Genomic DNA, 14,638 nt, shown 5'->3' with positions numbered 1-14,638 from the left:
AGATAAGTGACAGTATTCATGCATAAGTCATATAGAATTAAGATATACTGCAGATCTTGCTTACTATTCGTCCGCATACAAAAGTAAATGAACTGCAAACTTACACTTCCCCATTGTCAAGTTGATTATGAACTTTTTATGAATAATATCATGTGTGTGCAAAGTAATAACGAAGACCTCAGTACGAAGAAAACAAAAATATTTAAGTTGTAATCAATATCGTTGTTTCAATTTATTTTACCCTCATGTTTTTTGTCTTTAGATTATAATTACTCAGTTCAATCGCTCAAGATTGATCTCTTCATTCCATCGATAAACAGATGTTATAACAGGCCCATTGGTTGTTCAAAATTCATAGGTTATTTAAGCACCTATTTAAGAAGTTGAGTGGCTTGGAAGTTGAGTGGCGTGGAAGTTTAGTGGCGTGGAAGCAGTCGTCTTCTCTCTTCCCCTCGGTACGTGTGCATTGTTGAGAAGACACAGAACATCGGCAGAAGAATTGAAGACTGGGGACGGCGAAAAAAGATCGGAACTTGTCCTGCGTGCCAGCTGCCGATTTTCTGACTAAAGTCCTACAAAGTAGGCTTTGGGTCGACGAGGATGGTGTGTTGGGGTGCGTGACCCCCTAGCACATTTAGACGGCTTGAACGACAGGCCTTTTGCTGGCATCAACAACCATGTGCAGGGCTACCCATTCATATTGTCTCAGGTAACTGTACATTTAGGTTCTCTTTGACCGCGATACAGTGACCTACTGTTGGCTCAAAATTCATATCTTGTGCTAATACTCTGTGAAAATTTCATGGAGGTAAATTATCACCACTTTGTGCTTCAAAATTAACTCTGTAAGGGCATGAATGGTAACATGTCATTTAATTTGCGTAAAGCGTGTTCCATAATAGCATTATGTGGTCGACATCGGGTCACTTAAATTCGTATCGATATTTTTTTTCTTTTCACCAGCCATTGACATAATTTTTGCCAAACCTAAATTAAACATGAAAATTAATTGAAATAATGACTCTCAAACAAAAATAAATTAGATATAGTTTACGACATCTAAAATGTCGATATCCTATGAGTAACAATGCAGATAAGGAAAGACACTAAAAATAATGTACTGTTATTACCTGCGTAAAATATGGTGGCATTCGGCCAAAAGATAATGCTATTAACAAATAGCATATATACTCGTACATTCGTACGGAATATAATGTTATAGAAGCTATCTGTGGTTTTGTGTTACATGCCTATACGTATAAGATAAAAAAGTTTCAATATACTTCACTTCTATCAGTTACTAATATAGCCGTCGAGAAATAAAATTCACGAATGACGAATGAACACGTAATCTTTGCAAAAGTGGCCACGCCTTCAATGGTTTTAGTTTCCGTTTCCAAATGCTACGTAATAAGATGGGAACATTCGTGAATAAATAGTCCGGCACTTCCATATATGATACCGTTTTCTGTCACTAACATGATACGGATTTTATTTTATCCAATGAAGTATTTTTGCGCATTAGAATTGTATTTAAGGGGGAAATTTATAGGTATATAACAAAAGGCGTATTCTTACTTTGGTTTAGTTAGAACTATTTGAGAGTTTAAAAGATTTAGATAGTTAATTCGAACGTTCGGATTGTCTACAGGTTTGAAATTCAAACTTTTAAAAACTTTAAATATACTTAATTAAAATTATTATCACATAGTTTTAAGGACATACATTTAAATATATAGATGTAAAAGATCTTAAAATCATGCAAAAGAAAAATAAATTATGTACTTATTGTCAGACCAGTAAATGAATTTTTCTGACTGATCTGATGAGATGCTCTGGTCAATTCGATGTGGCTTACTACCGTGACCCGGAGTAAAAACTACCTACACCAAGAAAATATTTTAGATAGTTTATAGAAAGACATCTGTTTATTTTTTTAGGAAAAAGTCGATTCTCAAGAACACATAAAAAGGTAAGATTAATGAATGTTTTTGAAAATGATAGGTCTACTTAATATTTGTTAAAATGTAAAATGTTGAGCGTCAATTTTTTACCGGCTGTAAATAAATAAATTATACACGATGCCTCTCCGTTTCTTTTTTACGGAATATATTTCATAATTAGTTAATATTATTTTATAACATATTGTAAAAACAAAATAACGTTTCTTAAAAAGACGTAATATTAATCTTAACTACGAAATGTATTTCCTAGAAGCGAAACAATGTTGCATTTATTTAACAATTGTAGATGAAAAGCGGTTAAAATCTATTAAACATCATAAATCATAATGATACTATTATGTAACAATTTCAAGTTTCATTATTCATGTAACATTGAACTCGGTATTAGAATTATCATTTCATATTAACGAATAAATAATGCGTTTCTACGAAATGTTAAATCATATTTAAGAAATGATATGACAATTTTGCCAAATACTTTTCATAATGACGAAATACTTCGCCAAAGATCCCTACACATAAATGTAGTTGAACTTCATAGACAATGGTGCAAAAATTTTACTATACCAAAAAAAAGTGAAAAAAATAAATAAAGTAAAAAATAAATAAATAAAGTAAAACACTACTATTAAATAATAAGCATGTTTGCATTAATGTATATTATTTAGATATTTAAGAGGTCATTGCAATCAAATTTGTTTTTCAAAACAGCCTTAAACATAAAATATTAAAAGGAAGTGAAAATAGATAAGAAAGTATATTGTTACAAGGGACAGGACGTGAAGTGGATGCACACTTGGTTCAAGCGAGGAAATTGGTTGCAAACTTGACAAAATGGCTACCGAGTCATGAATATTTACAACACCCACACGTATTTTGTTCAGGTAAGTGAGTTTGTATGCTATTTTGAAATTCTTTCATATGTCTATTCCTTAAAGCAATGAGTATGGCACACTCAGTTTAAGGTCTCAGCTTCAAAACTTCTAATATGTTTGTTTGTTTGATTTGGTTTTACGTCACACCGACACAGTATAGGTCATGTGGTGACGTTCCTCCTTTACTGGTGGAGGAAGAAGACCTCATGTGCCTCTCTGTGCATCTTTTCAGGCACGAACGGGTACCTGAGTAGAACCACCGACGTTCTGTAAGCTAGCTGGATAGCTTCCTCACATGAAAGATTCCAAAGTCCCTGTCGGGATTCAAACCCACAGCGTGAGGGGCAAGTGGTTTGAAGTCAACGACCTTAACCACTCGGCCTAGGACGCCCCTACTTCTAATATGACGAAGTTATTGAAGATATAAACTGGTCATGTACATATTATGAGATTTGACATGTGACAGTCCAGGGCGATTTATATTCTCATTTATTCGCATCTGTAAGTTTTAAAAGTCACCAAACAAGACAAAGTAAGATCTTTCAATACTGTGTAAATGTTTGAATTTGCATGTTCCAAATAAGGTTTCAATACGCGAAAATATCTTGTTCAAGCGTATTTTAGTTGCAAACTTGTAGTTCAAGCATTTATGGTTGCAAACTTATTTTTTCATTCAAATATTAAACAGCATAAGGATTCAGCGAAGATCATATTGATAAGTCACAGTACTCTCCTGATTTTTGTTCGGTGCGCTACTGAATGCCTTTGCGGTTGTCCAATTTGACAGGATTTTGTCGGGGGTTGCATTCTCTTAATGTGTTCTTATATTATTCCTGTTCCATGGCCATAAAGCACGTGCGTATTTCTTCATTTACGCGTTTCTCAGTTCATTAATGAAAAAGCGTTATGGAATATAATTGAAATTATCAAAATAGCTTTACTAAAGTTGCGTGAAGAAGGATAACATATATAAGAAATGAAATGAAAGAATACTTCAGTTAAAGGAACAAATGTAAATTAATTTCTGACGCTTGTCAGCAGTTCCTTCTAAGTTTTCATTTTGGACTTTGCCACACTTGAAAATAATACATTTCATATTACTCAATAATTCCCGAACTGAAACAGAAACATTTTACAATTTTCGTCGAGTAGCATCATAATGCAACAAAGTCTTTGTGTTGCAATGTTCATGATGAATGCTTCTTTTATGGCGACACGTTTTAAACTGAGGCACTCTTTCATTTCGTTTCTTATTTATGTTGCAGTGTTCATGATGTAATTTTCATTTACATTGATACGTTTTTAACTGATGAACATTTTAATTATGTTTCTAATTTATGTTATTCTTCTTGCAACATCAGTTAAGCTATTTTGATAAGTTCCAATAATGATTTTTTATTCATGAACTGAGACACATGCAAATGGAAGAAAAAGGCACGTGCTTTTTGCTGTGGAACAGATAAAAATAAATGAACAAAGATCAACAATTCAAACCGGCATTAAGAGAATGTACATGACCAGTATATATCTTCAATAACTTCGTCACATTAGAAGTTTTGAAGCTGAGACCTTAAACTGAGTGTGCCATTATCATTTCTTTAACGAATAGATATATTAAAGGGACTCCACTGAGGTTTAAAAGCCTAAAACATAACATTTGAATTTCTTACATAAATGAGCTGGGGCACTTTAAACAGAAATATATGCAAAGATAGTTAAGAAATATACTTTGAAATAAATTGAAAATCGTATTTTTATGCTTTTCTTAGCCCGATTTGAGTGAAAAGCGTTTAAACGCTTTTCATTTTGGGTCATTTTTTTACAATTTGAATAATTATTCTGGAAAAACGAAGTGCGCGAATGATCTGAAATTTTGCACAAAGATAAGTGGTCTAAACCTACATCAAATGGTACATTTATCTGGAAAAATTATTTTCAGTCCCGTGTTGTTAAAAAACCTCAGTGGAGTTTCCTTTAAAGAATTTCAAAATATCATACAAACTCACTTACCTGAACAAAATACGTGTGGTTGTTGTAAATATTCATGACTCGGTAGCCATTTTGTCAAGTTTGCAACCAATTTCCTCGCTTGAACCAAGTGAGCAACCACTTCACGTCCTGCCCCTTGTTGTACTGCGTAACATACTTTTTCGCCACTATTAGACATTTGAAAGGTTATTAGGCAATCAAATTTTCCGATTTAATGTTCAAATCATTCAAGCATGTTGAGTAGATAATAATCTCTGCCTTTGGTTTTGAAACTTGTAAATAGCTATATTTTTTTCCATTTATTGACGATGTTTACTACGCGTAGTTAGCTAAACTTTAAAACTGGATGGCTTTATAGTCATTATGATATTTATAATCTTGATATTGCAAAAGTATAATTAGTCTCATATAATTCAATGTTTTGATGTTCATGTTCTTACACGCTTTTTATTGCTTGGGGATCATACGCCGCTTTTCATGGAATGGCACTACTGTGTCACATTGAAGGTTCCATGATAACCGCCGTATGAACACATCTGGGGATGTTTCTGAATTCAAAATTTTACTATATCATGTTTACGGTAACTTGCACTTTCCAGTACCGTCCATGAACAGGCTCAGTCAAACCGAGCCTGCAACATTTTCAATTTTGCTGTGTTGGGCTTTCTTTTAGGATTCTGTATTTATCTATTTTATGTAAGGTTATGAATTTTCAAATTTTCGTATGTACATGAATGAGACTTGAATAAATAAATATTAATCAAAGAAGGTAGAGTACAGTGTAAGTTATATGATATTATGTCAAACATGGGTAATGGAATTTTATCTCTAACGCCCTGCTGTGTAGGAGCATATTTGTCTCGGAGCACATTTGCCTCACGTAAAACCGATACGGTCGCATTTGTCCCACATGAGACGAATGGGACCTTAAATGTCTCTCCAAAAAACTCATTTGTCTGACAATTGTACTCCGATCAAGTTTTTTTAATGGACAAGGAAGCACATTTGTCTCGTGTTATTTTAAGGGACAAGAAAACACATTTGTCTCATGTGGTTTTTATTAATTATTTGTCACATATTTTTCTAACGGCAATTGAGGTTCGCCGTTTTACCGCATTTCAAATGTAATCATCAATAGGTTTGCTCATGCTTTTTAGCTCACCTGAGCTTGCCCAGGGTTAGTTTTTAGGATCGTTTAATATCCGTCGTCCGACGGACGTCGTCCGGCCAAATTTGTTCGTTAACACTCTAGCGGTCAAATGTATGCCTCAATCATCATCAAACTTTGCCAGGATGCTTGCCTAGGTAATTGCTCGGATGAGTTCGAACATGAGTCATCTTGGTCACATGAGCTAAAAATTTAAAAAATCTTGTCCACACTATAGTAGCTACTATTTTGATCCAAATATCCTGAAAATTGGTCTGAAAGTATGTTTTGATGATTTCTAGGTCAAGTTTGAATATGAGTCACCTTGGGTCAAAAACTAGGTCACACTTGAGTTTGAACATAGGTTATCTCGGATGAAAAGCTTGGTCACAGGAGCTAAAACTAGAAATATTTTTACCATAGTCAGGCCTTTGAGAAGCACATACACGAAGTGATGGGCGATATTTTACCGAAAGCGAAATTCCGGCAAAACACGAAGCGGTGCACGTACCGTGAAATCTCGTGAAAGGGGATTCTGCGACATTGCGAGATCTCTTGTTTGACAATATCGTGTCTTGCTTCGTGTCTCGTTGGACTGTCGCGTCTCGCCTGATTCTGAAAGGCCCAATATTCCATAATTATGGCATTACCCGGATTTTTTTAGGAACTCATGCACGATGCAAGTGTTTTTTCAATGGCGGATCTGAAAGCAGCAATTCTCGGAAAATGGCGATATTTTTTATGTATATATTTCTGATGAAAACAAAATACGTGTGGGATTGTCTTCTCATTTCCTGTTTTTTCTTCCCAGATCATTTAAAGGCCTCCGTAGCAGAGTGATTTCCAAATACCACTTGCCCCTTACCACTGTATGTTCGACACTCACTCGGGGCGTCAAACTATACATTCGAGGAAGCCCATGCAGGGTCCAAATGCGGAATACATATCCACAAGCGCAAGTAATAGTTATCGCTTGAGCACGCCATAACTATTACTTGAGAAAGTAATAGCTATCGCGTGCGCACGTAATTAAAAAGAAACTCCTATAAAAAAAATTCTATGTCCCCTTTATGCCACCATAGATACTACCTTGTCGTTGCTTAGAATATTTCCTAAATCATTTATAAAACTTTAAGCATTGGATAGAGATGTGTCACAATTAATAACGATAAGAATGGACTCGATGCATATGTGTTTGGGTTCCGGATACTGCATTGGTAGAAATTTTCATTGTGACATGCAGGACAGGGATATTCTTAAAGTAAATATATGACGCCTTTGCAAATAATATTTACCTTTTTAGAAGTTTGTGGAAGAATGTGAGACAGATGTGCTTCGAGTGTCATTTCTATTGTGTGTCGAACACATCTGTCTCATTTCCAATTTGTCCCCCAGATAGCACATCGGAAACACCTAGTAAGACAGATATGCTACGAGACAAATGTGCTTCTACACTCCTGTTTCAATTTAAATTACTGATTAAAAGTCGTTTAAGGAAAGAGGAATTATGCATTCGCTTTTTGATCATTGTAATTTTGGTTTTAATAAAATCCGCATATTTTCCTATATCTGTTCTGGGACATGATTTCAACATACTTGCATTATGTTCCAGATCTGTTATTTAGGAGTTCAGTAATCCAATAATGCCAACCTTCTTCCACATTTACAAAGTACTGTTAAAGATAGACATAAACTGTACTACTGATATCAACTTTATTTGCTTTTGAACATTTGGTTAATCAGATTACTTATGAAAATGTTGAATACTAACACACTGGCCATAGCTTTCGCAGAAGCGGTGGGTCCATCGCAGCGGCGGTGGAATATTCGTCGCAGAAGCGGTGGATAAGATATGGCCGTTTGCTATTGTCGGTAAGTTTATGACTGAATTTTACTTTGTGTTTTAACGTTTTAGTAGAATTACCTAGTGAGACTGGTTCTCTTCTAACTTATCACACGCACACAGTGCTATTCATGGCCATTTATGCAAACACTTCCATACAGTTTGACGAGGAGACGCCATTTTTGCTTTATTTTGGAAATAACACGTACACATGTGTACAAAAAGACACCTTAATACACCAGCACTACATCGAATGTATGATACTTGCACAAAAATCCATATTTTGGAGTTTTTTGAAAATTATTTTTGTCTTTTTCATAAAAGAATTGACAAACATTTATTACAACGCAGACAGCGTTAGCAACGCGGTACGGTGGGCCCGATAACATTATTGTCTTTTGTGGAGGGTTTAACTTGCCATAACGCTTATTTCAATAGAGTTAAACCCTTTTATTACTTTGACATCAGAGAACCGTGCTTAATTTGTGTTTAAGATAATATGATTATGTAATAATTATATATACAAATAGATGTTCGAGTTCCGCTCCCATTTTCCTTCCATTGAATATTCCTTTGCCGGTACATTTGTATTTCCATAGCAATCTTCAACATTTTCATAGAATAGTCTACGTTCAGTCTGGGATTTAAAAGACCTTAAGTTCCAGGTTCAACAACAAAAATGTAAAAGAGAAACTCATAAAGATTAACAGAACATGCTTCTTGAATATGAAGAACGATCTAAGTTTTGAATGACACTTTGTTATATCATCATACTGAGAACACCAATTTATAATTGTATATTGTATCACGATTTTGAGACCTTTTAGTTGGAAATGTGTTACAGATAAATCATATCGTATACATATATACATGCACAGTGCGTAAACTTGGTTACAGGTATTAGTTTCCGCACTTCATAGCAGGCTCATTGATTGGCTCTTTTTTTGAGGTTTACATAATATAAAGACAGACAAAATGATAACGATAGAATATCATATATATACTGTGCTCCTCTTAGTTCACGGTACTTAATGCTTTGAAACAAGAAAGAAAACAACAAATGAATCCTATGGTACAAAAATTGTCATAAGCTATAACATATAGGTATTTTCTGCTGTATGGCACAAGGAAACAACTTTAACGGACTATTGTTGCTTTTGGCACACATTTGTAAAATGTTGTTCTGTATTGCATAAAAATCTAGAGATTTAATTATTTTGCACAAAAGCTTTGTTGTTTAGGTGTATGAATAAAATATGTCGATTCTGACGAAGTCTAACTCCGGTCATATGAAAATATGCCATTATCGTGAATTAAGTGATGGCGCGGAATTAGTGATGTTGAGTATACATTTGCTCGTACATTGGTTACTTTTTCAGGGAACGTGTTTTCATTTTGTGCCTATGATACAAAAGAGCTTGTAACCGTTTTTTTTTACCAATAGCTGCAATGATATTGTTATAAACCGTGCACATCATATGCATGTAAAGATTTAACGTATATAACATTTTAAAACGAAACACAATATGAGAATTTTGTAAACAACAATCTTTGAAGTTTTCAGTTTTACTCGAACTGCACTGTACATTGTCGTTATAAGGATGAACGTACCACGCCACGTTTCATAATGATTTACAACCTTATTGTAATTACGCTAAAACGTGCCGTGATTTAGCGCAAGAAGCACACCGGTAGTAACAAAAGTTACCACAAGAACTTTAGGGCATCTTCTGAGTTATCACAAGAACTCTAGGACATATCGAGCATAAATTGCCATAAATTTGTTAGCCGGTGCTTTATTATTGCAGCTTTGCATTATAATTAGGTTATTATGTATGGCAAAGATGAAGATCATAAATGAGCAGGTCAATATGTGCGAATTAGAAAAAAGTTCGGGGATTTTACATAAAAATACCAGATTTTAAACAAGAGGCGATGAAAAATGGACTATAAAGTAGTATTTGACACATAATACAAGATGCAAGACAAGCGTGGTGATCAAACATTAATTCAGCACCTAAAACACACTTTGTAAAGATGAAAATGACTGTGGTGCCGTACAATGTCGCATTTACTGCTAAATGTCGCACCATTGACGCTAAATGTCTCAACTGCCGCACATTGTCGCAAAATTGTCTACCGTTAAATATCTCAATTGTAACGTTAAGTATCGCACGATTTATCCTTACAGTTAAATGTTGCACAAGTTTAATTCATGTCAAACAAGTAGCTGGTAATATTATGTTAATATTACCATTATATGTGTAATCTGAGAACAAACTATCTATAATGTTGGAAATGATTTGCTGTAGTATTTAAACTAATTGGATGAAATGAAGTCATCTTTAGTTAGTTGGTATTATAAATTGACGACCACAATTTATGCCAAAAGTCACTTGGTGATTTAACACATTTGTATCCGCTTTCCTCTCCCGCCTTTTTGAAGAAAAAGAGGAATATATAAAATGGTTCCGTCCGTCTGTCCGATCTTTAACTCGGCCATTCATCAAGGGATTTGTTTATATAACAAATGTTCACAAAATTAGGACAACCTGTCATACGAAACAACCAGACCTCCACGGTGGTCCCAATTGGAGATCAAATGTCACTTGGCCCAAATGCTCACTTATGAAAACGTTATGGGTTAGACAAGATATATACTCCCCATCAAACTATGGTTATATTTACAAATAGCCGTTTATATAGGGCCATATCACCTGTCAACGATCTTTATAACTAATAATATAAACGTCACGATTATCTAATGAAAAATGACGTTACAAACGTGCGAATAATGAAAAATTATATTATTTTAAACACCAAATAAACACGTTTGTCTGATGTCAAAGAAAGAAAAGGGTTGTACTCTATTGAGGAATGCGTTATGGCAAGTTAAACCCTCACACAATACATTCATGTTATCGAGTCCACCACCATCTGCGTTTTAATCAATTTTTGTCAATTCTTTATTGAAAATGCAATACCAATTTCCAAAAGTTCAAAACTATGGTTGTTTTGTGCAAGTATCATACATTCGATGTGATGCTGGTGTATTAAGGTGTCATTTTGTACACATTTGTACGTGTTATTTCCAAAATAAAGCAAAAATTGCGTCACCTCGTCAAGCTGTACAGAAGTGTTTGCATAAATGGAAATGAATAGCACTGTGTACTGAGTAAATATGTGGGCTCCAGTCTCACTTGGTGTTTTCATTTAAACATAAAGTAAAATTCAGTCATAAACTGCACATCAGCATACGGCCATATTTTATCCACCGCTTCTGCGACGAATACTCCACGCCGCTGCGATGGACCCACCGCTTCTGCGATAGCTAATGAGAGTGACTTAATTTTGCTGTACGTAAAATGCGCATGCGAGAATTGTTACTACTGTTTCTAAAGAAATATTGAATTGTAAAAAGGCAATGAAATGTAAAGTTTACAGGTATTTGTCTTTAATTACATTTTTTATGTCATTTTCTTTCAGACTAAATGGACTTATTCATTATTAAGTCTACAATTTTCGGTGTTTTTAGCTCAACTATTCGAAGAATAAGTAAAGCTACCCTAGTACCCCGAGCGTCGGCGTAACCAATTATGTTTATGTTTGCGTATAACATCAAACATTTTCAAAGTCAATTGACAAATGGTTTTGAAACATGGCATACTTGTTCACCATCATGCCCTTTGGCCCTTTATGAACTTAGATAATTTAACATTATCAAATTTCATTCACTACCAGGCACTGAGAATAGCGAGCACGCTGTCCTACCGACATATCTTGTTGTTGAATTTAATTATCCTCCGCCGATAGATTCGGGAGGCGGGTAATGTTTTGGCGTTGTCCGTCCGTCCATTTTCCGTCGGAAGTGCATATGATCGCCTTGTTCTTGGATCAAACTATTCAACACAGAGATTTGGCCGTTGATTAGTTATGCAATGTGCAGATAGAGCAATAATCGTTTCCGCGCTACTTTTTATCCGACTAATGCCTAAAATTCGACGAAACTTTATGGGAATCACCAATTCCAAAATGAGTTGGCATGTCGTCGCCTTGTTCGGGTCGGGCCCTTCAACACAGTTATGGCTTTTAATTACTTATGCAGTATGCATATAGAACAATAATCGTTTACGTGCTACTTCTCTGCAACTACATGCTGGGATTCAACGAAACTTTATTGGAAGCATCAATGCCTAGAGGAGATGCGCATTTCATCGCTTTGTTCGGGTATGTCCCTTGAATACAGAGTTAAAGCCCTTGATTAGTTATGCAATATGCATATGGTCCGAATTTCGTTTCTGCGCTATTTCTCTGCAACTACTGACTGGAGTACAAAGAAACTTTTAAGGAGCCATCAATACTAACAGGAGATAGGCATATGGTCGCATTGTTCCGGTCAGACCCTTCAACACAGTTATTGCCCTTCATTAGTTATGCAGCATGCATACAGAACAATAATCGTTTCTGTGCTATTTCTCTGCAGCTGCTGGATTGATTTCAAGAAAAATTTGAAGAAACGATCAATACAAATTGGAGATGCGCATATCATCACCTTGTTCCGGTCAGACCCTTCAAGACAGAGCTATGACCTTTGATTTGTTTCACATTATTCATATACAGAAAAAATCGTTTCCGCGCTATTTCTCTGCAAGGACTGGCTGAAATTCAACGAAAATTTATATGAACGGAGATGTGCATATCGTCGCCTTGTTTTTACTGTTTATTACATGATAAATATATAAATAAATAAATGTATGTATATATGAAATAAAGGCTTATGTACCAGTTGTTGTGTTAGTAATAACCAGTACTCGGCGGGGGAAATAAGTTCAACGAGTTTGCTTGTTTTCTTAATATTTTTGTATTATTGTTATATATTTATGCTTACAGATTGAAAATGGAACGTAGCGAAGGGAAAACGTCTTTACTATGCCTCTTTCTTTTTACATATTGTCGTAAGTTTGTTGAGAATAATTTGATTTGCACAAATATTAAACTCAAAGTAATTGTCTCAGACTTTATTTTCATAGCAAGTTTCACATGAAACAATTATCTCTGTATATTTTCATTTGAGAGACAAAAGTTCTTTTTAATATAGATATTGACAAAATTTAAATATGCAAATGACATTTAAAAAGTAGAATAAGATGATGACAATTAATTTATAGATTCAGTTTATGTTTTTTTTTTTAAATATTTACGAACTCGAATTGCCACATACGTTTATATTGATATGACCCCATATATGCTATCTATACTGATCACACTTTTACTATCTTTAAGTACAATGTCGCTGTGATATACCCGTTGTACAGAATTGGCCTAGTTCTGTCACTTTACCTGAAAACATACCTATAGGTAAGCAAAAGATTAATATATCTGAATTATTATCAGTTATGTTTTACTACGTTCTGTAAATACATATATTTCTTTTAAAAATGACCAGGTCAGAGTTGATTTTGTAAGTTTTCAAAAGAATATTTATTTGTTTACATTTCGATAAAAACTCGCTTTCATAGATGATAACAGCTATATTTTTCAACACACTGTACACAATAAATTATGTTTGTATACTTACTTTAATCAATGTCAGACACAATAGTATTGTTTAATGTTTCCCAAATAGAATAGTCGAAGCAACACATGTTTGTTTAAATCACATACACAAAACGTTAAAGTGTGCCACGAACCTAACGTCTGCAAGGTATGTGGGTATGTTCGTTAAATTTATCAACTCATTATTTGAAATGGCATGGAAAGGGCAACTGCAAATATCTTTTAGCTTACTGGTCGTTCATCGTCAATGTTGTTTTCAACTGAACCCATTGGCTCAAAATTTAGTCAAACAAAGCCTTTTAATATATTTCATTCCATACAAATATTTGGTTGACATGACAACAAAAAGCAAACTGCTTGAGACACTTCTTGTCGAAACACGCAAGGTTAACAGCATTGAATTAAAGTATCGTTTGGTTTAATTTGTCTGTCAATTATGCATACATTATAGCGCTCATCAAAATAATCGAACTAACATTAATTTTATCCTTGTAATTATGAAAAGTTATATTCGCTTAAAGTAATAATCGTCATCAGTTCACCACATTTACAGTCGATAAGTTTATTGTTTTATATGACAGCGGTAAGTAAAAGTCCTACTTTTGGTGAGAATCGTTTCTCTTTTTGTTCCCCCACATGACGTGGGTGATTTAGATTTATCCTTGTCGGTCCGTACGTCGTCCGTGCGTCCTTTTTCATGTTTTTTCGTACGTAGCTCAAAAAGTATTTGACTTAGAGTCATGAAACTTTACAGGAATGTGAGTCAGCATATGTAGCTGTGTACCTTGGTTTCGCTTATGGATTTATTTCCTTTTGTCAGAGTTATGTCCTTGACTAAGTAAAAATTTGCAATTTTGTCGCACGTAGCTCAAAATGTATTTGGCCTAGAGTCATGAAACTTTACAGGAATGTTGCTCAGCATATCGCATTGTGTTTTGCTTCTGTATTTATTCTGTTTTTTTCAGAGCAATTGACCTTGACTATGTAAAAATTTGCAGTTTTTAATTTTGTCGTGCGTAACCAAATGTGTATTCAATCTAGATTCATGTATTTCCATAGGAATGTTGGTCAGTACATGCAGTTATGCACCTGGGTATATTCGTGTAGATTTAATTAGTATTTGTAGAGTTATTGTCCTTGATTTAGTAAATTTGCAATTTTCAGCTTGTGTCGCACGTAGCTCAAAAAGTACTTGACTTAGAGTCATGAGACTTTACAGGAATATTGCTTAGCATATGACGTTATCAACCTGGGTTTTGTTTAT

General features: G+C 34.5%; 1 protein-coding gene across 2 annotated transcripts in view; it reads left to right on the top strand.

The window, feature by feature from the left end:
* The first annotated feature begins 1,570 nt into the window (after positions 1-1,570).
* The window catches only part of LOC132714934 (cadherin EGF LAG seven-pass G-type receptor 2-like), a 47,143-nt gene continuing 34,075 nt past the window's right edge, over positions 1,571-14,638 (top strand). For both annotated transcript variants that reach the window (XM_060697865.1, XM_060697864.1), the window contains exons 1-4: positions 1,571-1,651; positions 1,941-1,972; positions 12,709-12,773; positions 13,102-13,176. In XM_060697865.1, the coding sequence (XP_060553848.1) occupies positions 12,716-12,773; positions 13,102-13,176 (133 nt within the window). In that variant the 5' untranslated portion in view covers positions 1,571-1,651; positions 1,941-1,972; positions 12,709-12,715. The remainder of the gene's footprint in view (positions 1,652-1,940; positions 1,973-12,708; positions 12,774-13,101; positions 13,177-14,638) is intronic.

Source organism: Ruditapes philippinarum, unplaced genomic scaffold (assembly GCF_026571515.1).
Source record: "Ruditapes philippinarum isolate M1 unplaced genomic scaffold, ASM2657151v2 ctg5470_1_1_1_1, whole genome shotgun sequence".
Classification (NCBI taxonomy): Eukaryota; Metazoa; Mollusca; class Bivalvia; order Venerida; family Veneridae; genus Ruditapes; species Ruditapes philippinarum.
This window is presented reverse-complemented; position numbering and strand designations above follow the sequence as displayed.